Source organism: Poecilia reticulata, chromosome 2 (genome assembly GCF_904066995.2).
Source record: "Poecilia reticulata chromosome 2, P_reticulata-male-v2, whole genome shotgun sequence".
NCBI classification, from domain to species: Eukaryota; Metazoa; Chordata; class Actinopteri; order Cyprinodontiformes; family Poeciliidae; genus Poecilia; species Poecilia reticulata.
The window spans coordinates 16063448-16091366 of record NC_088831.1 but is presented as its reverse complement, the minus strand read 5'-3'; the positions used below and the strand labels follow the sequence as shown (position 1 = coordinate 16091366).

Genomic DNA, 27919 nt, shown 5'->3' with positions numbered 1-27919 from the left:
GGGAGGATTCTGCTGTCTTTTTCAGCCATGTCAGGCTGTTGATTTCAGATACATAGCAGAGACTTTATTCAGTTCATGTGGTAATGATTTATTGATGCTGGGACACATAGCACCTTTTCATTTCAGGGATCCACAGCGAGGAGTCTGACAGTGGATGGAGACTCCAGCTGCTTCCTGTCACGTGAACAACAAACAGGAGCATTCAGAGATGGTGAAGTATGAGTGAGTAGACCCACAGCCGCCCCAACGGTTTTAGTCCGAGAGGAAAAATGAAAACGAGAGCAGCGTGAGCACAGTAACGATCCACAGCATCCTCATTTGAAACTCACTTCCTGCGGCTGCAAAAGATTCAGACCTTATAACAACTCAGCCTGCTGACATATAGCTCTGCTGTATGGCACTGTTTTCAGGCTGTCACAGAATCAGCTTCATCATGAGAGCTTTTACAAATACAAAACAAATTATGACTTTGATAGAGTCAAAAAAATAATAAAAATTGTGCTCCAAATGAAACTCAACATAAAATTATATACATACCAGTAACTTCTCAATATACACATTTTTTTCACATTGTTAGAATTTCACAGAGGTTTATTAAGTATAGCAAACTGACTTGCTAACATCTACATGTGTGTACCATCTCATTAGAAACAATAATAATAATGCTGTTAATGCATGTCATTATTATTAACTGAATTACTAAGTGGAAATCTCTTTTAGCATCTTTTGCTAATCTGAATAATTCTCAGCAACACGTTTCAGTCGTTTTCCTGGACATTCAGCGCTGCTTCCCTCCAGCATCCATCTACAAATCTGACATTGACACAGGCTGCACACAAAGATGAAGAACTTTCTTTTTCCATCACAGTGTGACATTAAAACCTTTCCTGTTTGGGGTCAGTTAAGGTCACCAAGAATGTTTCTATGAGTAAAATAATATATTACCTTTCTTTGAAGTCAGAACTTTACTTACACTGAACTTACTTTGCCTGGGAATTGGAAAGTCCAGACAATGATGCCATAGCTTTATGAGATTCTCATAGTTTCATTTACAACATTTAAGTTAAAGTGAAGTAATTCAGACCTCAAACACCCAGTGAAACCAACAGAAGAGAATTGCGGCTCTCATTAAGTCTGGTTCATTTGGGTACAATCTAGGGACACGAGTCCTGTAGACTCAAAGTTGTGGGCAGATCTGAGAAGGTTTGTGTGAGCAAAGCGGCTAACAAACCTGACCCAGTTCCAGCAGTTCCATGAGGAGGAAGGAACCGGTTTCTGGAGGGAAACCCATCACCTTTGACCCAAGTTAGGGTTCAAAGGGTAAGTCAAACTGCAGGAATTTTTTAGAAAATAAAAGAAAAATGATCTCAGAATTCTGGCATTTAGCAAATACAAGTAATTCTGGTAATACTTATTGACTTAAACAGTAACGTTTAATCTGATTTAATGTCAAACACGGGGGCAAAAAAAGGTTCCGTCTTTTTTATACTGTGGATGTAAATATGTGGCATCAACTCTACGTTCACCATTTGGTTTGGTACATCTTGCCATTTGTGGACTGAACGTTTTCACCTGATTTAATTTCAACCTCTGAAGAAGAAAAGTGAGACACTGGATCAGCCATTTAGCGTGTTTTACGTCCTTCATCTCTTCACAATGAGATGGCCTGGAAACAAATGATGGACTATTCTTCTAAAAGGGTTTTTAACTGATGTGTCTGGACTTAATGAGTCTTTCTGGAGAGCAAGAGCTACTCCATGTCAGAAGAGAAGGAGCATTTTCTGATTTCCTTCTACAGATAATTTCCTCAAACATCCAGCAGTGGTAGGAATTACAGGGACAGGAGGAAAACACATCCAACTGTTTGCAACACACAAAAAAAAAGAAAATCTAACAGAAAAAGCTCAAGTTCTATTGAAGCATTATAACACCTCCATTTAGTGACTGCTTGAAATAAAGTGCTCAGAATTTCTATTCACCATTTTCTCCATCCATATTCTCTCAATGCCAAACATTGAGAGAATATTCTTACTGCTAAAACACAACATTCTCACAGTGTGATGGACGGGCTAACCAAAGAAATGTGTTGGATGGTTTGTTTAGACTGAAGAAACTTATCTGAATTTGTCAGATGTTAGTTTCTACATTCAGCAGCATTTCTAAGGAACAACGTCTCACTGTTACCCTGCAAACACAGAGAAATCCTTAAGCAGCTGATATGAATCCTCAGTATCTGAGTAGCGTCTAGGTTTACAGATCTAAGTTGCATCATCATCACTGCTAGGAGGGATTTATAAAGTTAGTGGTAATGCTAGTAAAGAGGTGTATAATTGGATTTATATTTCAGCAGCATCACCTCACAGCAAGAAAATCCTTTAAAATCTCCAGTGTGAGTTCATTCATTCAGTGGAGAAACAAACGGCGAGTCAAGAAATGATTGCTTTTAACAAATTCACTGTGGAGCAGCTATTAGTGTCCTGCTATTAATTCGGTTCGCTAGCTCTTGTAGAACACGTAGTTCTCACCTTTAATGCTTCGCGGGGCTGGGGCGTTTAGAGCGCGACCTTTGACCCTCCCTCTGGGCCCTCTCTGATGCTTTCTCCTCTTCAGATCAAGGTTTAGCTCTGGGAACTGAGGTGGAAACTGACGCAGGATATTTTTGCCTGTTGAGCCTTTTCTGTGATGCTTGACCCAGAAAAGGTGGATTAAAAATCCAGCGATGAGGTTTCACCAGTATACTGGCACAGTCCACCAGAGAAACAGGCCCACAGCAACATGGATCCTCCACCGTGCTTCACAGTGGGCCTCAGGAGAGCAACGTCTCACATGTTTATCATTTGTTTCAATTTAAACCAACTTAGACTGATTAAAGCACACAGTCCTAGTTAAAGTCTCAGTAGAGTTCACACAACTGTGCATGTTTATATTTGTGATGGTAGGACGAAACGCTTCAGTTAAATTTACTCTAAAGAGACTATTTTTAGTACCAGCAATTGTGCCACCCATTATTATGTAAAAAAAAAGTTATTTTTAACAGCAGTTTTTTTCCCCACCACCAAATAAATGTATTCAAATTAAAAGTAGACTTTTTTTTCTAAGATGTCCAGGTTGAGATCATGCTGTTTCAATAATAGATGGATTTAAACATCTTTACCAGGAGGAACAAGAAATAAGTGACAGTCTGCACATCCCACATGGACAGGAAGAAGTGAACACAGAGGCATTTTCCTGTTGTAGAAAAATAAATACTGCACAGCTTGGGAACGGCTGGAGCTTATTGAAGAGGTGTCACATTAAATTCAGTCTTTCTAGATATCACTGTACATTCTTGATTTTCAACCATCATCTGAATTGACCAAATCTCAGTTTTGTGCCTCGTCAAGGAAAATACACTCAAAAGATCTGCTGAAATTAAAATATGCCATCAGATTTCCCTCCGTTCATCTGAACTCATTGAGTTGTCACATGTCTGCCGACATCCAGCTTCAACCAGTTAATGACGTCAATGACGTTTGAACACATTCCTAAATTCACCCTGACATCGTTCTCATTTCGACTCATCAACATAGACTCTTCACTTCAAGACTGTAAACAACAAAATTGTGATAAAATGAGTTAGATTACAGCACACACAAAAAGCAAATAGAAGAACAGACAAAAAAAAAAACGTGTTCTTTGTATGCATAAGGCTGCTTACAGTCACTCTGTGTTTCTGCTTCTTCACACTGTCCCGCTACATTATAATGACTTGGTCAGAGGTAGAAGCCACTGGCTTGTGAATCAGGTACTTGAGGTATAGTCTCGGAACTGGCCGCCTTGACAGCAGGGGGCGCCGCTCCATTCTCGTTGGGCAAAAGACAGCCTCCAGGATAAGAAGTGTCCAGGATGCAGCCTTTCATCTGTATGAGTTAAACAGACACGAACCTACAGGTTAAACTTCAGTGATTGTAGAGAAATGTGTTCACTCTTCACACCGAGTCACATTGTTTACCTGTCATATTACCTTTGATCACATTTACACTCAGTAAAATGAGCCTTACTTTGTGCTCCTGCCCCAGGGAGAACTCTACCTATGTTGAATAGAAAGTGCTGAGCCAGCACATTGTCACACAATGTCTCATATTAATTGAAGTTCTGACAAAAAGAGCAAAATTAGAAGGAAACAAAAACTTTTTCACTACGCCGGATGCTCATTTCTAAAGAAATGTGTATGCTTGTGTTGGTACTGTTGTTGGACTTTTTCTGCTTTGTTGAAAATGACAATGGTTCAGCAGAATCACTGTCTGTGCTTTTCAAGTGTTCATCTTATTCTTTGACTATCCACCTGCCAACGTAAATCTGCTATCAATCTAATTTAAGCTTTCTGTAAACCAATCAGCAATTGACCTTCAAGTCCTGTTATCCTCAAGGCTTAATCTTTGTTAGCTGTGTTTTGTTTTGTTTTCTGTTTCCTTGATTTTGTAGAATACTAAAGCAGTATTTGTATTCTACAAATACTAAACCACCCTTGCAATGGTATATTGCAAGGGTGGTATTCACACGCTGCATATTTTGGTTACATTACAACCACAAACAATGTATTTTAATTTGTTTGAAAATCCTTAGGTTCTCTCAGTTACATCTTGCCAACATTGAACTCAAAAGCAAGCAAAATGAGTAAGAAACAGATCAGATGTCTTTGGAGAGTTTCTTTGTGAAGGGGAAAAGGCCCAGAGAAGAGACAGGAGAATGGATTCATCCCGGTAGGTGATTCCCACATTCCAAGCCCGCTCTGCATGATGTGTAGCGACAGATGTGCTTCAAAACTGCTTCACCACATAAGCAACACTTCGGGTGTCACTGTCTCCCATCACTCCCAGGTGGGACCGTCTCGTTGCAGAGAAACAAGCTCAGGGCTCCCATTGATTGTCGTTATCGTGAGTTAAAATGTTCATAAAAGTAAAATGTTCGTTTTTGTGGCGCATCTGTATCTTATTTTGAAGGGGTGTTTAAACGTTACCATAGCGACCAGAGTCAAAGAGCGTTAGGGCAGTGGTCAAGACGAGAGGAGAGGAGTAGAGCTTGTGAGTCTTAGGTCTGGTTCACGCGGTACGATTTAAGAATTGTCAGCTGATTTTCCAAATCTCTGTGACCACAAATGAGCACAATCCAAACACAAATAATAAACTGAACACAAACACCCATCAGTTATGAGTGTTATAGAACAGACATGGGACTGACTCTAGTCACTAAAATAAAATGACTGACTTGGTACTGGTTACATCTGAGAGTACAGCAGACATAAAGTCCAGATCAGGACATCTACACTATTTATTCTAAGTGGAGTAAAGATGGCAGAAGTGAAGATCGATCACTTGCCTAAACCTAACCAAAATATTCTCATTGCTGACTGTAATGTAGTTAAAATATACTTTTCCTGCAACTACTTTGAATATCATAGACAAAAAAATCTAGTTGGTTAACATTTTGACAGTAGTATCAAAATATCAGCAGCCTCACCTTACTGTTACTTGGGTCGTGGCCAATTTCGGAGCTCATCAGGTCACTGTGGTCCAGCTGACTGCAGGGTTTTCCAACTCCCACGATCTGCTCCAGGGCTGTTTTGGGGAGAGGGCACTGAGCGAAGGGGACAGCAATCTCTTCTTCTTGCTGCTGGAAAGATGAAACTGTAAACTCACTCCCGTCCTGCTGTCCAACCTTCCCATACAAAGCACGTCCGCTGACAGTGGAATCCACATTTGGCATTTCTGCCATTCCGTAATTAGTGCAGAAGTCCAAAGAAGTGTTTGGTTTCTGGCTGCTGTCTGAACAGGGGTCGTTACCAAGACTTTCAGCGAAACCAAAATCCTGCCACTGGGGTTTTGTTGTGGACCAGTTGGATAAGGCGTCACACATTCCATTGAGAGTGGATGACCTTTGTTGGACATGGCGGTGCTCGGAGAGCTGCTTCTGTGTTATTGACTGCTGGTAATGTTGGAACTGTTGGTGCACTTGCTGCTGGAGAAACTGCCCATCCAGCTCTGTGGCCTTGTTGCTGAAAACCACATGCTGAGTGTTTGTGTGTTGGAGATGCAATCCTGCACAGATGAGAGTGTCCTGAGCTGTCCAGTGTCCGTTGTGGAGGGCTGGATTGTGCCCCAGCAGCTCTCCGTTAGTCAGCTGGTCACTATGCTGGCTCCAATCATGGCCAATCCTGCCTTTTCGCATGTTGAGGTGCTGCTGCATCTGCTGTGACAGCTGCACTATAGGAGCCTGCCCCACCAGGCAAGGCTTACAGTGAGGAAAATGCATCTGCACATCAGCACCAGATCTGGGATTACTTTCAGATGCCGACACTGTGGTAGGGACTGTTGCTGTTGTTCTAGGAAGTGCCTGTCGCCCGTGCTCCATGGAAGCAGCCCTACCTTCAATACAGTTGTAGATATACGAGAGGATTTCGTCATTTGTCAACAGGTCATCCAACGTAGGCACACGGTCAGAATCCATCTCCACCCTGATCATTCGCTCATCCAGGAGCAGCAGCTCCAGGTCCTCAGCACTAAGGCCCAGCCCTTCCAAAGCTCCAAACAGCTCACTGTTGGAACAGCTCCCATCCTCTGCATCCACCACACCCTGACCTTCCAGGGTAAGAGAATCCAGGGTAGCAAGCAGCGGGTCAAAGCTGGCACTGGGTTCTGAAATGCCTGGCTCCAAAAGACCATTATGAGGCACATCCCAGCTCTGGCTCTGCCTTGGAGGTTCAGAGACAGAGAAGTCTGTCTGCTCTCCAACGAAACTGCTCTGAAAGGCTGTTTTGGGTTCAAGAGCTGGTTGGCAAACATATACAGACTGGTCCTGACTCATGAAAGCCCCAAGAAGAGAACCAGGATCCAAGCCATCCCTCGCCAGCCTTTCAGCTCGGCTTTTCCTGGACCTGCTGCTGTTTTTCTCCTGGCTTCCATCGATGAAGCCTGCGATGGGGTGGTTGGACTGGTACAGCAAGGCCTCGCCCGTGGCAAAGGTAAAGGGGAGATGCATGGAGCGCTTACGCAGATGTTCTCCTCCTTCTTCATCTCTGTGAAAACAGCAAGCGAGACTACATGTTAGGGATAACTCTGTGGCTTTTCCAAACCAGTGCGTTCAAATAATCCTCCTACGTTTAAAAGGAACAGTCAGAGCAAATATGTTAAATACGTTTTTTTGTTTTTTTTAATGGTTATTATTTCTTGAATGCACCTTCCGTGTACAACTAGCAACATAGAGAGCCAGAAACGTACAGAAGTGGCCTCTGGGTGGCGATGATGTAGTCTGGTTTGCCGTTCTTGTACACCAGCCGGGCATTGGCCTGGACCCATTTCCAGAGATTCTCTTTGGTGAGGAGCCTGAACACAGTAAGTCCGCTCTCTCCCGTCTTTATCACTAAACACACAAGCACAACCATAATGAGTCAACTGAAGAAAAAAAAATCTAAATAAGCTCACTGAAATATTCTACTAGAATAAGAAAGGTCCAGCCTTCCAGCTTTAGGACTTTTCATGTTTTCATATGTTTCAGGTTCTTAGAACCTTAGTTTTGGCCACAGCTTTCTGATTCTTCATATGACCAGTGATTAACATTTGTTGTGGTGTTCTAAATCTGCTGGTGATCCTAGATAGAAATGGGGCAACACGTGAAACTGCATTCAAGTCTATTTTATCATTGGAGTTTAAAGATGACCCTTCCACTACAGGACAGAGGTCTTCCACATAAACCTTTTGAAGATAGAAGCTGCAGGGCATTAGTGTTTTCCCAGTCGTGTTGTTGTTCTGCACAGACCTTTGGACTGCACATCTGTCAGTCAGTGTCTCAACCCAAGTGTATTTGTCTTGTCATTGCTGCTGTATGTATCATTTCAAATGCTTTGCCCATGTTGTGGATTTATGGGATGTATCCTTTAGTCTGGCAGCTCTGCAGCTTCACTCAGTCTGTTCTCTAATCCAACAGGATTACTTATGAAAGCTGTCTGAACACACTGGACCAGACCATCCCAACTTTTGTAATAGGGCAAAGGGTAAAAGAGCAATATGCTTCTGTCGGTACCAAAAGTTTATGTTGGACATGTGACATTGAGTATGCACTGACAAATTCAATTTAAAACTACATTTGATTAGACAGTTTGTTTTTGAAGATGAAGAAGGACAAAGGTTTTCACTGCCCTGGTAGTGAAACGAACTCCAAAACTGTGTATTATGCCACGAACTAGGGTCAAAATAATCCATATTTCAATACAATAAAAAAAAGTTGTTAAAGATGATCATTCCTGTATAAATTGGTACAAAATTAACTATTTTTATCGCCACAAGTTGTGACAAAAGTTTTCACGCTAGCGATGCAGACACGCAACTTAAACGATCATGTTTAAGAATCAAAACAATGAGCTGCTTCTAGACGACTGAAACTATGACTATATTATTTTAACATGGTAAGTGCATCCAGGAAAAAGCCTTCAGGGACCGCTGGGGGTAAAAAAAAAAAAGAAGAGAAAAACATTGATGATAAGCAACTATCAGCTACAGAGAAGGGGCAATGAAACTGAATTAAACTGTGATGAAACATCAGACATGTTCCGTTTGAGAGGTATTAAACAGGTCAGCAAATCTCCTCTCTCTGCAGTAAACATAGAAGGAGCAAACATTCTGTTCAATTATTAGCTACTTATTGACAGTGCTAGTCTGAGCACCCCCATAGAGATGTTTTCCCAACATGCAATGACTCTGTCCTTGCATGTTGGACTCAGTCCGACGTGCAAGTGGTTCCAGAAGTAAACAGTTCAGTTGGTTATAAAAGACTGAAGCAGCAGCATGACCACTGCATCCCCTTCTTTATTGCTCTGCTCTTCAGTAGCAAATGAATAAGCAGCTAATGTGGCAAATGACAAACCAAGTAAACGTTAACATGCGGTGGAACAAGACTGAAGCTGAAAGGTCAGAAACTGATCAAAACCCAAAACCCTCCCCTGCTGACCGTAATCACAGAATGCGTGTATACGGGTTGCTTGCATGTTGCCTGCTTGTAGGAAAACCATATGTATGTATTGGCAGACAAAAATCTCGTATTGGTTGACCTGATATTAATATGTCCTTACTTCTGACATGGTTCTCAGCACAGTACAACATATCGGCTGCATGGATGAATTGATAGCCGGATCCTTGAACTCGTAGCTCAGCCTCAGTGTAGCCAAGAACAATTTTCCCTCTGAAAGAAAAAAACAAAACAAACAAACACTCAATTAACAAAACGTTGTTCCAGGGAAATTGAACAATATGATTAAAATCTTCCAAGCAAGAAATCCATTTTGAACCGTTAATAGTTGAGAGTCTAAAATGTGTGCTATTCTGTATGCTCCAACAATTTACACTAGTAGATAGGAAGCAGCTAATGGGCATGAGACCCCTAAAGGCGATAAAAGGTGACATTACTTAGCATCACAGGCCAAGGGTGTGAAATCCAGCTTGTGTTTAGTCCTGAAAATCATGTTTTTGGTCCTGATCTCCAGGATGGACGGAGGCTGCAGAGGAGTTGCGATGGCAAAAAGGGCAAGTTGCGTCGTGCCCTTCCCTCCATTCTCCTGCTGCTTGTTTTGTCCATGCAGAAACTTGAGCCTGCCCTGGATGTTCAGAGCCTGCACAGGAAGCAAATTTACATAAGAACATCCTCTCAAACTTACAGGCCCACCCTGACATTTGTTTTTTTCACCTTTATGTAAAAATCCAACATAATTTTTTTATGTGTGAAAATAAACTAATGCGGTTTTCTTTAAAGCCCCCAAACAATAACTCTTCATCTTTATTAATTCCTCTGCATACTCCACACATTCTCAACCATAAAGTGAAAATGTTGCCGTTTTACATCAGGAAGTCTCAGATTGTCATTGTAAGCAGTGATTTCAGGATAGACAGAATAATTCTGAACAGAGTGAGGCATGAAGTTAAAACACTTTGATTTTGAAGATGTCATATTTTACTCTTTGAACTAATTATTTAGCTAAAACAAATAGTACTGGTGAGATATTCATCCATTTTCAACACAAGAAAAGCACCTCCTAGTATAATATTCCTGTGCATCTTTCATTGACATATTCTATCCAAACCTTTGCTGAAGCAGGCAGACAGATACTCCCGAAGCAACACCGGCCTGTGGTCTCCAGTCTGTGTTACTCACCAGGAAGCCAGAGGAGTTATCTAGCAGGCAGCGGAAGCGACACACAAAATTCCTCTCTAAGAAGGAGGAATTCTCTGGTGGAAGCTGCTTGGGGTTGTAGGTGACCAAAGAAGAGCTGCTGTCAGGTTCCATCTCTAAAACACAAACCAATTCTTATGATTTATTTTTAAAAATCCTCTGAAATAACAACTTTCTTGATTTTAGTCTCATGTTTTTGCACTGTTCAGTTGTTGTTTTTTTATGACAAAAACATTCCTCAATTCAGTTTTAGCTAAGTGTTTTGAGGTGTTTCATGTGTTGAGGTGGTGGACGTCATATTCATATTGAGCTGGACTTTGTTCTGCCTGGTGCATCTCTCTGAATATATTGAGAAACCAGGTGTTCCTCAGATAAGCTGCACCTTGGTTGTGTTAGAACTGTCGATATGAGCCAAAATGCAAAGCTCCCCACCATACACGCACACACACACGCAGGACAGATCTAGGACCACTTCAACTCATAAGCCGCACTGAAGATTACGGAGTCATGTGATCGGAGCCGGGGCAGGCCTCACAGCTTAATGCTGTGTGCTTAACCATCTCATAATGATGTCTGGCTGTTTGTTCTCAGAGGCAAAAAGCTAGAACCAAAATGCACCACCAGAGCATTTGGGTTTCACAGAAACGCAGAAACTGATTTAACGGTTTTGTAAAACTACGTAAAGTATCAAAGATCACATGTAAGAACGTGTCACCCTCATTCAAGTCATTGGAAGTGTGAAAACCCAAACGTCTTAAGAAAGAAAAACAAAAATAACAGTGTAGATGATCAAGCTTGTTTTTGTTTGTACAGTGTAAAGACTTATCAAGACTCTGCAGATCATAAACTCATGATGAGAGGAGAGTGGTCACCTTGGGGGGAGTCCTGGGACACGGCAGACGCTGCAGCCTGGGGAGGATTCAAAGCCCAGTGCAGGTTTCTTCTCAGCTCCTGCTGGTCCTCTGTATGGACAAGCTCATACACACTCTGGTGCATGACATCAGTCTAACGAGGAAAGAAATAAACAGGTGAAGGAATTAAATGAGTAGTTTTCTACATCTGTGCAGAAACTTCAAACCATGAGGTCCTTCCTGCCTCCAGTGGAAATGTAGCATGTTGTTTTAGAAAATGTGGGTTCCCAAATCTCTACAGAAAGCCATGATACATAAACATGAACAAGCAGATTACTTTAGATAAACAGATTATCGCTGAGTTTGTGATGTGGGCTCCAGTGATGGAATAATCACTAGTTGTAGCAAAGACAGCATTGTAGCCACATAACCCCCAGAGGCTCCAGCTAAAGAGAAAAGCAGCTATGCATGCTCAGTTTGTTGCTCTGGTCAGTTTATGTTGGGATCTTAGGATGCACCACCATGCTGTTTTCTGCAGAGCACAGCTGTTCCTGTGGCTCTAATAAGAAAAACCAAGTTATAAGTAGAAAATGCAGTGACAGACATCTAAAAGGAACAACCAAAACCCTTTAGTTTATCCCACCCACATGTTGCACATAAACTCCTCATCTGCATTAAAGTGTCAGCCTTTAATGATAAACCAATGACTGGTGGCAACTATACTGCACAGTAGACTTTCCATGTGCGTCTACATAGAATCGCCTACAAGTGATTGTTTTATTCTACCTGCTTATACCGTCATCTTCAACCGGTAGAATAATTCGTAGACACTTCTGGGGGTTATATAACCCACCCTCCGCTCTCTGTTCCCCCTGCCTCCATACTCTGGTTCTGACATTCACCACCAAATAGAGCAGATTCAAGGTGAAGAATACCTGATGGAAGCCCAAGTAGTCCTGGATGGTGTGAGAGGAATAGAAAATGGTCCCATCTGCAGTAGTGACCAGAACAAAGCCATTGAGAGCCTGAAGGACAAAAAGCCACACAGCCTTGGTTTATATGACACCAGTGGAATTGGATCAACATGTTAGAAACCACTGAAACTGTGATGTTGACTTTTACGTATCAGGCCATACTAGAACATCACTGTCCTTTCTAAGCCCGTACACAAACACACATTCAGATGATCCACTCACAAATTGAATTAAAACCTGAGAGAGAGACTTCCCAAATAGCAAGCGATGATAAGTCAGTGTTGAATTATGGTAAAAAAATATTTATTCTGGTTAAGGTTGACGATTGGTGGTGGATCAACCATAAAACTTATCATTCAATTGTAGCCGATTAACTAATGTTGAAAAGATGTAATTGAATCAATGTCATTTAGTGGTTGAATTCTAATGATTGAAATGCCATCGTCTGATCAATGTTGAATCAATGTACGCTGTTTGTCACACCGCTTCCCCTCTGTTCTGGTGAGAGCATTTTATCACTGGGCGGGGTTTATCATGGTTTAAATTCATCACTACATGTTGAGGACAGTGGGTTATGATTCCTTTCTGTACATTTTCTTACTTGTCTGTAAATATTATTACTTTGTTTGTACATAATGTGTTGACATAAAAATATCTACAATTCACTATAAGCAGTGGAACAGCCCACCCTTTAACCCCCTCACCTTTCTACACTAGTGGCCTGTCCCAACCACACAGCCCCTTTGCTGCTGGCTTGTTGGCCCCCGGCTTCTGAATTTAATTTAACTCTGAGAACTTTGGCAGGAAGTTTGGTGATATTACTCTTATCTCACCTGTGTTTATTGTAAAATAGCAGCACTGTTTTGTGTCTATGCTGCATCTTGATAGTCAGAGGTGTGATTATATGTGTCAACTAAAATTAAGTTACATATTCATGAATATTCATTGCCGTGTCCTTATTAATTTAACTGAGTGTACAAGTGGAACCGTATGGTTTCTGTGTTTGTTTTCAGACCCATAACCAGTACGTTACTTAATACGTCAATGTGTTTCAAAACGTTTTTAATTATCTTTATAACTGGCCCAGACCAGGTTATTTTGTGTCTTTCAGCTGCTGCTGGCAGTTTGACTCAAAGTTGACTGACAAGGACCGCAGAGAAACTGTCAAGAAGTGGCTTCGTTGCGTATCAGAGTGGGAGGAAGGCATCAAGGAACCAGAGTGACATCAACCAGAGTCAAACTTAGGTTACCTCAACACGTACTGTTTCCCTGTTTCATACAGTACAAGACTTAACCTCATGGATGCTGTTCTTCCATGGACAATAGACTGTTGTTCTGACAGTGAAAAAAGGAGTCAAATATGTTTACAGATCTATGCCTGTTTTTCTAATTAAAATGTTAATCCCATGTTGTCAGAACTAAATAACAAAAGACGAGGAAGGGTGAATGCATTATAGACAAATATAAGAGGTGCACGTATAACCGTGTGATATGACTTAATGACATTTCTTTTTAATACCAGAAGTACAAGCAGCATGTTTTGCCTATATATATATATATATATATATATATATATATATATATATATAACTAAGAATTTGACAGATCTATAACTCTTCTGCATGAAAAAAGGATGACAATTCACCAACAATGAGACTGAGAAGGGAGATGAGGGGACACGTTGAGGGAAATGGAACATACTTATTACTTCTTAAAGAAAAACAGACGCAGTTTGTGCTCACCACCACTGTCCTGCAGCGTAGGGTTAGGGTTAGACAGTACACACTAGTATCATGATCTGCCACTGCAAATGTCAATCAGCCACAGAGAGGAGCTGAGTCCTTCAGCTCTTGGAGAGGGCTGGCAGATATGACCGAGGCTACATGTCCTCACACCGGTCCACCACAGCACCCACTCACCTCCCAGCTGCTTATCATGGGACTCAGTCTGCAGATGAAGAGGTGGCTTGCAACACTCCAATTGAAAAGTCAACAAAGAGGTCGCCAGGCTTCATGGGAGCATTTTGGTTCAAGCGTTGTTCATATGCATTTCCATTTGCCTCCCCTGGTTGTTAAGTCAGGCACACACACAGGATAAATCGGAAAGATTTCCTACAGACTGAGTTGACTGACTGTTTGGCTCACAGTTCCTCTCATCTGATGTCAAGGCAAACCGGTTCAACACAGGTTCAGCCAGGAAAGTTTTTAATGTCCAGCCATAACTTGATTGGAATATGGTTTCTCTAAATGAGCTTTGTATTCTCATTATTACCAATATGAAGAATGGTACAACTTAACCTCCCTGCTCCAGTTGGAGAACATTTGGCAGCTTTCTCCCTCCATTTCCCTGGAATGCCAGGCTGATGCACATTTGAAGGAACTGGAGTGGAAAATCGATGAAATGACTGCACCAAAACCCAAAAGATCTCTGTGCCAGTGAGCTTGTTCTACCCAGTGACACGGGCACTAAAGAGAAACACAGGAGCTCCACAAACTCCATGAGATTAGCTCTCTGAACCACCTTCTGGTGGGTTTTCTTCAAAACGTGTTCAAGTTTAGCAAGACCAGCAGTTTTAAACACTTCAACAGCAACACAGCTGGGAGTTGATACAATGTTATCTTCCCAACACATGCTAGAAACCAACCATTGAGTCTTTCTTCGGGAGTAAAAGATGAATTCAGGGTTATCAGGTTTAAGACAGGATCCAGTCTCTGAGGTTCAAAGGGAGACAGAGACGCTCAATTATCATGAGGGAGGGTGGTGCTGCTGACGGAGCAGACGGGCGCTGAAATGGACCAATTGGGATGGAGCAATGAAAATTAAATAAAAAAGTGAAATATAGCAGAAAATGCAGGAAAAGTAATTTTCTGTACAAAGCTTTAAACTTACACTCACTCCCTACGTGCAGAAAATACTCATTTATGAACCGACAGAAAACCGTTGACACAGCACTCAACTCAGTTCAAGTTGGATAAAAATTTTAAACAATAACCTGTTTCATTTCAGTTGAAGACATCTGACGTTCATTATTGCGAGGTGCAGTTTAGCCAGGTTTTTGTGCTTAAGATCTGATCTGATGGAGTAAAATGTAACATTTTAAATTCTCAGCGCAAGGCAGGCAGGGTCAAAAGGGAACATCGGAGCCAGAACCAATTATCACTGTTCACAGTCTTCAACAAACCAAACAACTCATAAACTGTAAAAGCAGATGTACAGAATGGTACAAACAGATCCGTTCTGTATGAGGTGAAGTACTGACCTGCAGCAGCAGCTCTCCTTCGCACACCTGCTTCTCTCTGCCTCCTGGTTTCTCGTTGCTCCCTCTGGCTCCAGCGGCTCCCTTCTGACTGCTCAGGGCGACTGTAGGGACAAACACACAGGCCAGCATGTGTATCAGGCTGTGCAGTGACTGCCAGGATGTGTATGTGTCTCTGTCTTCAGTCGCATTGATAACTGCAACAGTCTCTTCACAGTTATATCGGGGGAAAAAATAATCAATCCTTCAGCTGCAGCCGATCCAGAATGCTGGCTGCTGATGTTTTCACTAAAATCAGGAAGATGGAGCACATCAGGTCACTTTATTTATCACTGAGCAGCTTAGCACCACAACACATTAAAGATCTGCTGTTGCTGTATCAACCTTCCAGACCCCTCAGGTTCTGGTTCTGGTCAGCTCTTCATCCAGAACCAGAACCAAACGAGGAGAAGCAGCATTCAGCTTCTACGCACCACAAATCTGGAACAAACTTCTAGATTTGACGGCTCTTACTTGTGACTAATGGTCAGTTACCAAGTGACTGGATGGAGGGATGAGGAAGGTTGCAGGACTAATTGATCATTGATCTCTGATCCCCCAGGACCACCAAGTCGTGACCCGTGAAGACCCCTGACCCAGAGACTGAAGTGTGACATGATGGGATAACTAATTCTGGGCCAGAGCTTTTATTTTAAGAACATAAGGTTAACAAGAAATCTATGTCAGGCCTGGTGCAATGTTAAGAGTGAAAGCAGGGACCAGAAACCATACTATAGGATTGGAGTTGGAAGCATAACCAGCCTAATCTCTAAGCTTATTCACTCACATGTTTTCCCATGAATTTGGTAGAGCTGTTTAAGTAGCTTTTGGATTTTCAAAAAACTGCATGCAGCACATTTATTTATTCATTTACACATTTACTGTGTTTGCTCAGTCTCCAGTTTGATTAGGAAGTCAGTAAAAGTGGTTACATTACTCCTAATGAGCTCAAATTTGAGCTGCACTGCTTGCATGAACAGTGAGTTATGCATTGCTGCCCAGGTTTTGGTGCGACTTCATCTTTCTTATTTAGAACTTCAATAAACTGCTTTTTTTTCTGACCTGCCCAGTCACCTCCTGTGGTGAACATAGACTGGTGTCAGGACATGTTAGTGGATGGTTGCCATGGGGCCCTGATTTACATGTAAGCAGTGACCCCAAAAAAACACAGCTTGCCACATTTTATAAGGTTCTGGTGAGATTTCTTGTTTCAAGCTTTAGTCCGTAGGTAGCAGACACACAAACTCGACTTTTCTCATAAAACTATTGAACAATTGCCATCTCCATTAATGATTTTTCCCTCCAAATCTGAATGAAACCATTTATTAAATAAAAGTACAACGACAGTAGAAGGTTTTTGATAGTCAGATACAAAGATGATGACAACAGATAGTTGTTTTTCTGTTAGTCCTTTTGGTGGAAGTGGAAATTCTTCTGCAGATTATTACAGTCAAACCAGCAGACTCTCTTGGGAGGCAGACGGCTGAGCCTGAATATCTGAGCTCAGGTTTTAATATATTAAAACAGAACCAAGATCAGAATTAAAATGCCTGCAGGCATTTTAAGGTCATCTTACATTGGGAGCAACAAATTGAAGCAACAAGTAAAAGCAACATTGAAGTCATTTCTGCATGCAGAAATGACTTGAAGGCGTTGTGGTAGGAGAGAAAACATAGGAATCATTTAGGGCGAGACCTTCTAAACAAGTGGTTTTGAGATTAGGATGAATGAATCTGGCCGCAGGTCAGTGCTGGTAGCCATGGTAACTGAAAGATTTGAGTTTCATGGTGGAGGAGTGGAAAGGATGGAAGTAGAGCTGGACCTCAGACTGAAGGATGCTGCACAAGTTTAACAAGTAAAGACTTTTAGCAACATGTCTCATCTGGAGATGGATCTGCAGATGATGCACGCAGAATACTGAACCAACTGAAGTTCAGGGCAATGTTTATCAATCCATTGATCGCTAGTTTTGACCAGCACATAGATGAAAAAATATCAGCTCAACTGCAGTTTCCAATGATCCAGAAAACACAGCAAATATTAGCAAATATTTTACCACTTTCAATTTGTTCATCATACAACAGGATTAACTGGAACATTCTGAGCTGGTGCTGCTGACATTTTCCAGCCCAATCCCTACATGTTGTCCTGGAATTCCTCCAAAGGGCTGTCACAGCTCAGCATACGCACACAAACGCTGAGATATGCAGTAGTGAGACTGCATATGCCTTGCTACCTTCATAAGGACTTTGCATTGCCTAACATTCAGTTTTCATTCATTTCTCCAGCCTAACCCTGACCTGAACTCAATTCACACATCAGTTCTAAACCTAGTCCATAACTGAGAAACAGCACATCTTCTTACGGGGTCAAAGTAACATTTGTTAGGAAATGCTTGTTACACTGTATCAAAAACAAGGCCACACACACACACACACACACACACACATGCACGCACACACACACACACGCGCACACGCGCACACACACACACACACACACACACACACACACACACACACACACGCACATGCACATATGCATTGATAGGTTAGAAGAAAATACTTTATTTTCCGATGAATCATATAAGTCTGTTTGTGCAACACTGTCAGATCAGATGAATTATGAAACGGTGCTACATGTGCAGACAGCATGTTAAGCCTATGAAGAGGAAGGGTTCCCTGGCACTGACTGCTCAGCTGCAGAGTAAGGCAGAGTAAATGAAGATCAGATGCTTCACCCACATTCAGGTTACATCACAAAGCAGGGGGGAGAAGATGCCATGAGGTCTGATAACAGGTTGCTTTAAGAATCACTTTTATATCTGCAATTGCATGGGAAAAGTCACAGAGCAAACTTTGCATCCCTACTGATGTCCAGACAGACGCTTCAGCTTTCACCGACAAAGCAACACCGGCTGTCTGCTGGCAGGTTTACATCACTCTGGCTCAAGTTAGTGCCTAAAGTTTCAATTCTGTAATCATTGAAAACTAATAATTCTTGAGTTTTAAGTTGTTCATTTTTGTTACCATAAAAAGTCATTCAAAGTGCAAGAAACTAGGAGTAGATTAAAAACAGCTAAGACACTAGGGGAATTATTGAAAGGCACAAGGATACATTAAAAGTTGTACCCATCAACTTTTAATGTGCTGGTGGAATTTAAGGAGCACTACTTTCAACTCAGCATGGTGAAAATTATCCACGACCTTATATATATATATATATATATATATATATATATATATATATATATATATATATATATATATATATATATATATATATATATATATTGGTGGGGGAATGTTCATCATCTTCAGTGAGTAAACATGTCTCTAATACAAACTTAATGTTTAAAATGACTCAATGATTATCTAGAAGTACCTTTATTGATTTGTTTCATTCAATAACATTTGCACATTGTTTCACATTGTGCAAAAAAAAATGAAAAAAAATGTACCTAAAGCTGCAGCATCACCAAAGAATCACTGTAATAAAGATCACAGGGAGAAGAGACATTCGACTGCATGCTGCCTCTAAAGGCTTATGTCAGGTTAGGCTCAGTTCAGGTGTTAATCTCCACCTATTTGCAGCTAATCAGGAACTACTGTCCAGATAAGAACCAACACTGGTAGTCTAACAAAAATGACAAGTGACATATTGTCTTTGTGTCTGCGTTTTTAAATATGTTGATGCTCATTTTATAAGTTTCTACAGCATAACTAACATGTCAGCTATTTTTTATGTGTCAGTGAGCATTGATCATTGCTGTGCAAACATAAATTATTGTGTTAGTGTGAATTATTCTGCTCAATTGAGAATGGCAGTGATAAAACCTCTCATTGCATTGAGCTTATGATGAACTTGCAAAAGTATTTGTACCCTTCAACTTTTCCATACTTTCAGTCAGTGCAAAAATCCAACCCACAGACTATTAGAAAATGCTGCAGAACACTGGTTCTCAACCAGCTGTAAGGTCACAGCAGTTTAGAAGGTAAAAATTAGCTAAAAAGCTAAAGCTAGCTGAAATACTAATGATAGTATGTAGGCTATCACTAGCAAGTTGACCTAGTGATAGCCTTCACTAGGCTTGTGAAAAAAAAAACATGTAAAAGCTAAAATTAGCTAAAATTGAAATGCTAGCTGAAATATCAATGATAGCATCTAGGCTAGCATTATCATGTTGACCTACAAGAACATACTCCATGAAGAGAGAAAAAAACCCCATGAAAAAATCTACAATTAGCTGAAATGCTAAAGCTAGCTAAAATAGTTTTATCGCATGTATGCTAGAACTAGCTTGTTGTGCAACAGTTACAAACTCCACGCAGAGTGAAAAAAAAGTAAAACTAGCTGATAATTAAAACTAGCATAAAAACACCTAATGGTAGCATTTGAACAGCACTACAACATTGGCATAAAATAACAGTATGTTATTGTTGAAATATCATCTGCATTGTTGTTTATTCAAAAGCTCAGGCGTTTGGATGCACACTGTACACCTCGACCCAGTCATATGTAGCCTATGGACCGCTGCTGCATCTGGAAATTATCCGCATGCGCACAATGCTGTAGGGAAAAAAAGCTATTGTCAATCAACCATATGTACGCTGCTCAATATGCTAATGGCGGAGAAACAATATACCATTCCAGAGAAACTGTTTATCCACCACCTAATTGTTGCAGGAAGGCTAAGCGAAACCTTTCAGTCCATTTGTCATTTCCTAAATCATTTGGTTTTGCTCCTTTTACACCCAGTGCTCCTTTTACACTGAGGCTACTCATACCTGCTGCCATGACAGTTGACATGCTGTATGCAACATGCAGAGAGTTACAGTACATGTACATATTCACACTCATTTGAAGAACAGCAATTGTAACTTCTGCTAAAATATTGAAGAAATAAAAAGGTATGTTCATCAAAATATGCATAATCAACAGCTATTGTCAGCAATCAACCAATAGTTTTTTGACATCAACAGTGAAAAAACTATTGACCATTGTTTTTTCTATTGTTATGGTGACTATAGTGTCTGCAGCATTGCCTGGAGTTCATATAATTTTTGGCTCTTATTGTGAATGAATGTTTATCTACTACATTGATGCTTTTAGGCCTATTGCAGCAGTATTTATAGTCCAAGTAATGATTAACAACTTAAAAAAGACAAACCAGATAATGCGCTCTATTACATTCAATTGGAGGCTCTCGCACCAATTTCAGATTGAATCCCAGCTAAAGCCTTTGCTGATCGGACTGTCCGCTTCTGGAAACAACTGAAACACAGAACTAGTGCTGTTTACACACAACTAATTACATTGGGTTTGTCAGAAAGCCTGGAGCAACGGCCACATGGTCCTGAGCTCTGCACAGCAAATCTGCTGTCCTAATCTAACAGCCCTGAGCTTGTTAGTTACTTAAAGACAGCAGGAAGTGAGCTACCGTTGATGGACAAGAGCTCGTTTTCACAGTTTGATTATTCAGTTTGGACTCCAATGTCAATATCTCTATGTGACATCTTCAGCAGCCAAATAGCGAAATGGCTTTGCATTACTCTGTGAAAGGATGAAAACCCTGCAGACGTGTAGCTGTCTGTTTTCAGGGCACAGAAGTAGCAGCCACACAGCAGAGAAGAAGCACTGCTCGCGTCAGTGCAGCTGCGTCCTGTCTGCTTCGGTCCAAACAGCCATTTCAAAGAGCTGCTTCCTTAAACAAACATGGCTCTGCCTTCATTTCATAAATTCTTTAAACTTCACGGTTTCTCTCCATTATTCATGTTCCCAGAGCATCCAGTGGCCGCATTGCAGTATTTTCGCATAAAGTTACAAGGTCTTCAGTGGAGAAAACACTGAAGCAGCTCCTCTGGGGCAACTCCGTTGGCTTCTTAAGGAAAAGAAACCTACCTAAAACTCTTCATCTCTATAAACAACAATCCTGTCAGATGACATCGCTAAAGGGTGTCATCTGAAACCAGTTTAAACATCAGCATACATGGTAACCTTCCGTAAAGCTCTGATATGAGATTTTTTCCACACCAAACAATAAGACAAACATTGACTAAGTTAGAGGTTCACCACAGAAAGTGGAAAGTAATGCACAACATCAAGACTATCCCCATGTTCACACCACAGGAGAGTTCTTGTCTCTTACTAAAGACACTGTTGCAGCGTAGCGTTCACTGTTGCAGGGCAGAAGGACAAACAACTAAGAAAACATCAAATTATGTCGGAAACCCAATTTGCTGTGTCAGCTCACCAGAGAAGAAGTTCTTGGCTCGTAGGTAGCTGACGCTCAGCCGTAGGATGGATAGTTTGTCCAGACTAGCAGTGACCTCCTCAGGAAACGGCAGCAGGCTGGCCAGTTGCTCCAGTTCGCCGTTCAGCCGGTCTCTGTGCCGTTTGGACGGATTTGACTTGGCACCCTCAGCAGATGGTTGTTTCACCCTGATGGACAGATAGATAAAGTCTTAGGTAGAGTTTAGATTTGTCTAACGTCTCCTAAAACAGCAGATTTTAAAAACATTTACATTCCCGTCACAATATTGACTTTTTGTCTTGTGTTACACATACACAAGACTGTAAGTCATTTTTTAAACATATGATACATATGATATGTAAGGGTGATTATTCACCAATACTGTCAAAATTGTTAAGTAATATAGTTCCATTTGGTGTTAGGGAGGAAAAAGCCCCTCTAACACCAAATGGAAACCAGTTCTATGGGAATTAAGCAAGTGCTTCTCACATGGCGCAGCAGCGACTCAATAATAGCATTACTTAATGCAAACACTTTGTCTGCACCAATGAAGATTCACACACCTCAGGCTGGTGGACACTTGCAGTCTAAACAAAGGGTGGTTCTACTGAATTTAGCTAATAATTTTTCCACCTGGGCCTTTTATAGACTGTGTGTAGAGCGAGGATGCCCAGGTCCAGTCCTTGAGCGCTACCATCCTGCAACTTTTAGAAGCATCCTACACACCTGAATCTAATGAACTGCTAAGGGAACTCAGCCATTGGATCCAGGTGTGTTTGAGCAGGGGTTGCAGGATAGTAGATTGTGAGGACGGGACTTGGGCACCACTGTAGAGCATTGAACTTTCCTATATCGTCCGACCATCATTAAGTATGGGAAGATGTTGACATCATAAGCTGTGTTTCCATTGACCGTGAAATTGTGCACATTGGAATAATAAAAATACATTTGCTTAATGGAAACATGCCAGTTTTAAGAAAACGTTTGTCGATAAAAATGTCTTTGTGGTTTTTCAGCTGTATAAAAATTACATGCGTGGGTTCTCTCTGGGTACTCCAGCTTCCTCCCACAGTCCAAAATCATGACTGTCAGGTTGATAGGCACCAGAACCCCTCACGTCACGACCCCACTAAAGATAAGCATGTTGGAAAATAGACGGATGATGTATCTGTTAAATTGTTCTTATATAGGTCCAAAGATAATAACTTCAGTCTTTATTCTGTTCTGCTTTAGAAAGTTTTGGCACAAGCACACATTTATCTGTTCTAAGCATCTGGTCAGTGCATGTATGTATGTGGGTTCAGAGTCACCTGTGGACACCATAAGGTAGAACTGTGTATCATCTGCATATCTATGGTAACTAATGTCATTTTCTGTTACAACCTGAGCTAGTGGCAGCACATATTGAATAAGAGCAGTCCTATGAGTGAACCTTGGGGTACCCCACATGTGACTACAGTCACCTACGGTAATGCATTAAATGTTAGCATCATTAAGAGAATACTTATTTCAGTCACAAAGTAGATGCATGCCAACAACTAAACAGCACTGAGTGAGGGTTCAGTCCTTATTAACCCGGGTAGACATGATCCAAGATGAAGGCTCTTGCAGCCGGTGCAGAAAGGAACGCCCCTAATAGCTGATAATCACATGCTCCCAGTTCAGCAGAGGGCAGGACTTCCTGCTGCTTAGACCAGAGATCTGACTGCATCACGCATGGAGGATTATACCAGCAAAGACAAGAAGGCAGTACATTTGGCGTAGCTGTCGTGGTGGCTCCAAGTTCATTCATGGTGACGTGCATGACTCACCATCGCTGCAAAGTGAGAGAACAGGCCAGAAGTCTGGTCAGAGCACCCAGCCTCCCAGGCCCCCAGACCCCCAGCCTCACAGGCCCCCAGGCCCTCTCACGTTACCATGTGGTTCACATGTCTCTTCATCAAGCTGTGGCAGTTTTACAGTATTTATTTTTTCAAAGTGTTGCAGCCAGATATCCCTGCCAACGAATAAGATTTTAAAGTTAGTTTATATATGTATATATATAAACTAACTTTAATATATATGTAGTTTATACATATATAAACTAACTAAAGTTAGTTTATATATGTATATATATAAACTAACTTTAAAATCTTATTCATTAATAAAAAATACGTTTTTTTATTAACTTAACAGACCCTCATGTCATACAAGAATGGATGTATATATATATATATATATATATATATATATATATATATATATATATATATATATATATATATATAAAATTTTTTTTGATTGATTCTAAAACTTACGAGCAACTTTTGACTCGGTGATGTCACAAGTTTCCAGGACTTCCAGTTTGACCCGTGTGGCGGCCGGAGCACTGGCTACTTCTGGTGCAGGAATACGACGCATGACTCACGTCAATGACATAAAAGCTGGGTGAAATAATGACATGGCCGTTCAGACTGCAGGCGCTTTGCAAGCTATTTGGTTCTGATGTAGTACCTCATATGGAAGATGCACAAATCAGATTTTTTTAAAGGGGAAAGTTTCATATTGATCCTTTCAGACTGTTACAAAAAAAGCATCTGCTTAAAGTTGCATTTACCTTTTCGAACGTAACCATAGGATGGCAACTGAAGAGTTCAGTTCAAGTTCATCCCGATTTTGTCTCAAAATAATGATAAAAAAAAACAAACTAATAAAAGAAAATGAATCATGCATATTGTTACACAGCAGCTGCCGTGTCTGCAGTGGTAATATTATAATCATTTTTTTTATTTTTATTAACTTAACAGACCCTCATCGTCGTACAAGAATGGATGTTCTGCATCCATTCAGCATTAAAACTGTGTTCCTACCAAACGACACTCAGAGCGTCTCTGATCCTCACCAGCACAACGGCAAAGTCCAATCATTTCATCTGTAGTCATTTTTGATATTTAAATTGGGTCAAAAAAATAATGTCTTTTACTATTTCATTCAGATTTCAGTAATGCTATTGTCACTACAAGAATGAGACATAAAAAAATCTGATTATTTTGTGAAATAATCTGATTATGATTCCCCCATTAGAGCTTAGCTTTATTTATTGTATTGCTACGTTCCAACATACTGCCTGTGCACAGTGGTGTGAATAAGTATTTGCCCCAATACGCATTTCTTCTGTTTTAAGATCTTCATCAGAAAGGACGAATATAGTCAGAGCAAACAAGAATAAACATTTTTAAGCAATAAATTAATTCATTCAAGGAGAAAAAGCCATGAGAAAAAGTGATTGCTTCCTTATTAAATCCTAGATTGACTGTGATTAAACTCCATTTGTTTTCAAATTGGGGTGATTTCACAAGCCAAACCAAGGCTTGATTATTAACAGACCTTACAGATACAGTAAACAAAACCTAAAAACAGCAACAATACAGAATTGTTGACATCTATCAGTGTGGAAAGGATTACAAAGCCATTTCTAAGACTGTGGGATGCCAGCGAACCAAAGAGAGAGTCGCCATCCACAGCTGGAGGAAACACACAGCAGTGAGGAACTGGTCAGTTATTCTAGGAACGGTTCAACAAGGAGGTCACAAAGCTACCCAGAAACACATCTAACACTCTGCAGGCCTCACTTACCTGGACGGAGGTCAGAACTCAAGATTAACAGTAAGTAAGAGAGACTGGGAAAAATGACCTTCTCTGGTGACCCGGAGAACACAAAGGCCTGTCTCACATTTACGAAAACAAAAAAGCATCCTGATGATGCCAAAGACGTGTGGACTAATGAGACAAAAAGCAGACCCGGTGGGAAGGATGTCTCATGTTACGCCTGAGCGTGTCCCTTCCAGTTGTACATTTACATTTCTGCTTTTGTTCATCTTATTGTCTTTATTTCCCCCAGCCTAGTTTATTCAAGATTTTTTAAAATCTTATTTTAGATCCTGTGTTTAGTTATTTGCTTCAGTTTCATTTCCCTGCTCTCCCTAGCCCTCTTGTGCCTCTCTCTCTCTCTCTCTCTCTCTCTCTCTCGCTTTCTTCAGTCTACTTTTCTGGTCTCATTTCTCAGCCACTGGTTCTCCATCCAGTCACCAGTATTTACTGTCAGTAGCTGCTGGATTCTGCTGCTGTAAACCTTGTGGTCCCCTGTGTGCTGTCCTTTCTAACCCTGTTCCCTCGCCTCATTAAACCAACCATCATCTGATTTCGCCTGAGTGTCTGTCTGCATTTAGGTCCTCACCTAGCACCAAGCAAGACAGAGCGAACAGAGCTGGATTTTCAGAAACAGACCATCAGTCCAAACATGGTGATGTTTGTGTGATGAAGTTTGCTTTGTACCATTCTTACTGGACGGCCCCTCCAAATGAAAACATTGCTGTAAAGGAGAGAGGGCCAAAATCCCTTAGCCGTGATGTTACGTCATTGCTAGTTAACACAAAATCTGGATGTCAGTTATTGGTGGAACAACTAGTTAGCAGGTTTAGGAGGGAAATATTTAGGAAAAAAAGATTTTTTTTTATACATTTCAGGTTATCTTTTATCAAGTATTAAAATCAGTTTGATCTGAAATATTTAGATGGGACAAACAAAGCCAAACAAGAAGCCTGTAAGCGTGTAAGCGTGGGATTATTATTTTTTGAGCTGTTGTAAAGATTCCAGATGTTCACTTTTGAGAGGTTCTTTACAACGCATAGAATGTTGTGTTCTGCTACTGATCTTTGTTTTATTGTTATAATTTTTTAAGAATGAGCAATTGCAATGTCAGTTCCTAATTTCTACACGTCATTCATTTGTCAGAAACTGAGCCAAACTGCATAATGATTTGTCCCAATTTTCTTTCCGTACTTTTTCAGAGTAAAACCATAGAATGCAGTTAAATATACATGAAAACCACTGATCTAAAGTATCACATTTTAAGCATATTTTAAATAACACATTAATTAAATGTTAATAGTATTTTGTCATTTGGTTTTGGTTTCTGGGAAAAAAAGATTATCATGTTTTGAAATTAAATCGCACCTTCAGACATTTTGTCTCCACATCAAAATGTCTTATTTCAATGCAGTTCAGAATCAAATTGTTCTGTTACAAATAGGAGTTGGAAAAAAAAACCTGCTGCTGGGCTTTTGGTCGATAACAGCCGAGCTTTCAGAACATCACAGACTAAAATCTCATTTTCACAGTTAGAAATAATTACATTTCATTTTCAACTTGTACATTTTTTTTTTGTATTCCACTGCAATACAATCTTTTGTGCAATTTATTTTTTTAAAATCATCTGAATCATTTCGCTTCATTAAAAAAAGCTGATGACGGGCAGCTTTTAGAAATAAAGAGCATTTCTGACTGACCGTGCTACAATTTGCTGTTTCTTTATATTTTATTGTTTTCATTTATGCAAATGAAAATATTGACAGAAAGTATAATAAAAAGGGATGTAATATTGTCCAGGCCACTGCGCGCTGAGTGGATGGGAGCTAAAGGGGCTCATGAACGTCCTCTGAAGGACGTTCATGAGGAAAATGGCGTCGCACGGATCCCGGTGTCCAAACTAAATGCTGCTAGCAGCCAACACAAAGTTATTAAAACGAACGGAATGTTTAGGCATATTTGCTCCTCCATCTTTTTGTGGATTTATTTATTTATTTCTGTTGAAGCAGCTGAAGCGGCAGGTCGGACGCTGAGGCCTCTGCAGGCCTGAGATCCGATCCTTCTCTCTCTCTCTCTCTCTCTCTCTCTCTCTCTCTCTCTCTCTCTCTCTCTCTCTCTCTCTTTTTTTTTTTTTTTACAACGAAAACATTTTTTTCCCCCCAGCGTTTTTCTTTTTCTAAAACCACATTTTCCAAGAATAATCGGGGCTTTCGAAATTAGTGCGAACTATAAGGAAAAAAACAAAACAAAACAACAAAATCTCCACCGTTACTTCTCCTACTTGTCTGGGCGCAGCTTTGCGCCTTCTGTAGCCCAGTTCTGCTCAGCAGGTGCATCTCAACTGGGTCTGCGCTCCTTTAAAACAACATGTTACAGTAAAGATGAGACACTCATCGGGACTCACGCTCTCTGGACGGGTTTTCTCCTCTTGCGTCCTGCGTACATGTCTGCACCTTTTCCCCCAGAAGGACACGCAGAACCAGCCGAGCCAACGTTCCGCTAGAATCTTCCGCCCGCACACGTCATGTCCGACAATAGGAATATCAAACCCAAAGCCATCAACGAATGAGGTGGACAGGAAAGCGACGCAGCGGAGTCCTGTGTCTGAGCAGCAGCTCCTCAGAGCGTTGGCGCAGTTTGCACCAGAACGTAGCGCATCTCTCCTCCTGCGGGTCAGACTGCAGACAGCAGCACAGCCTCTTCCACTCCAACCTGCAGCGGG

At 40.9% G+C, this 27919-nt stretch overlaps 1 protein-coding gene across 1 annotated transcript; it reads right to left on the bottom strand.

Annotated features, from left to right (window-relative positions):
- Window positions 1-72: 72 nt before the first annotated feature.
- Window positions 73-27911, bottom strand: LOC103482321 (aryl hydrocarbon receptor-like). The gene is made up of 11 exons (XM_008438420.3): window positions 27602-27911; window positions 21571-21758; window positions 15282-15382; window positions 11984-12073; window positions 11070-11202; window positions 10180-10313; window positions 9438-9640; window positions 9104-9213; window positions 7257-7398; window positions 5500-7054; window positions 73-3899 (listed from the first exon to the last, which is right to left on the bottom strand). Exons 1-11 carry the CDS (start codon window positions 27640-27642, stop codon window positions 3753-3755), a joined length of 2844 nt encoding a protein of 947 aa, XP_008436642.1. The 5' UTR covers window positions 27643-27911; the 3' UTR covers window positions 73-3752.
- Between the last annotated feature and the right edge of the window lie 8 nt (window positions 27912-27919).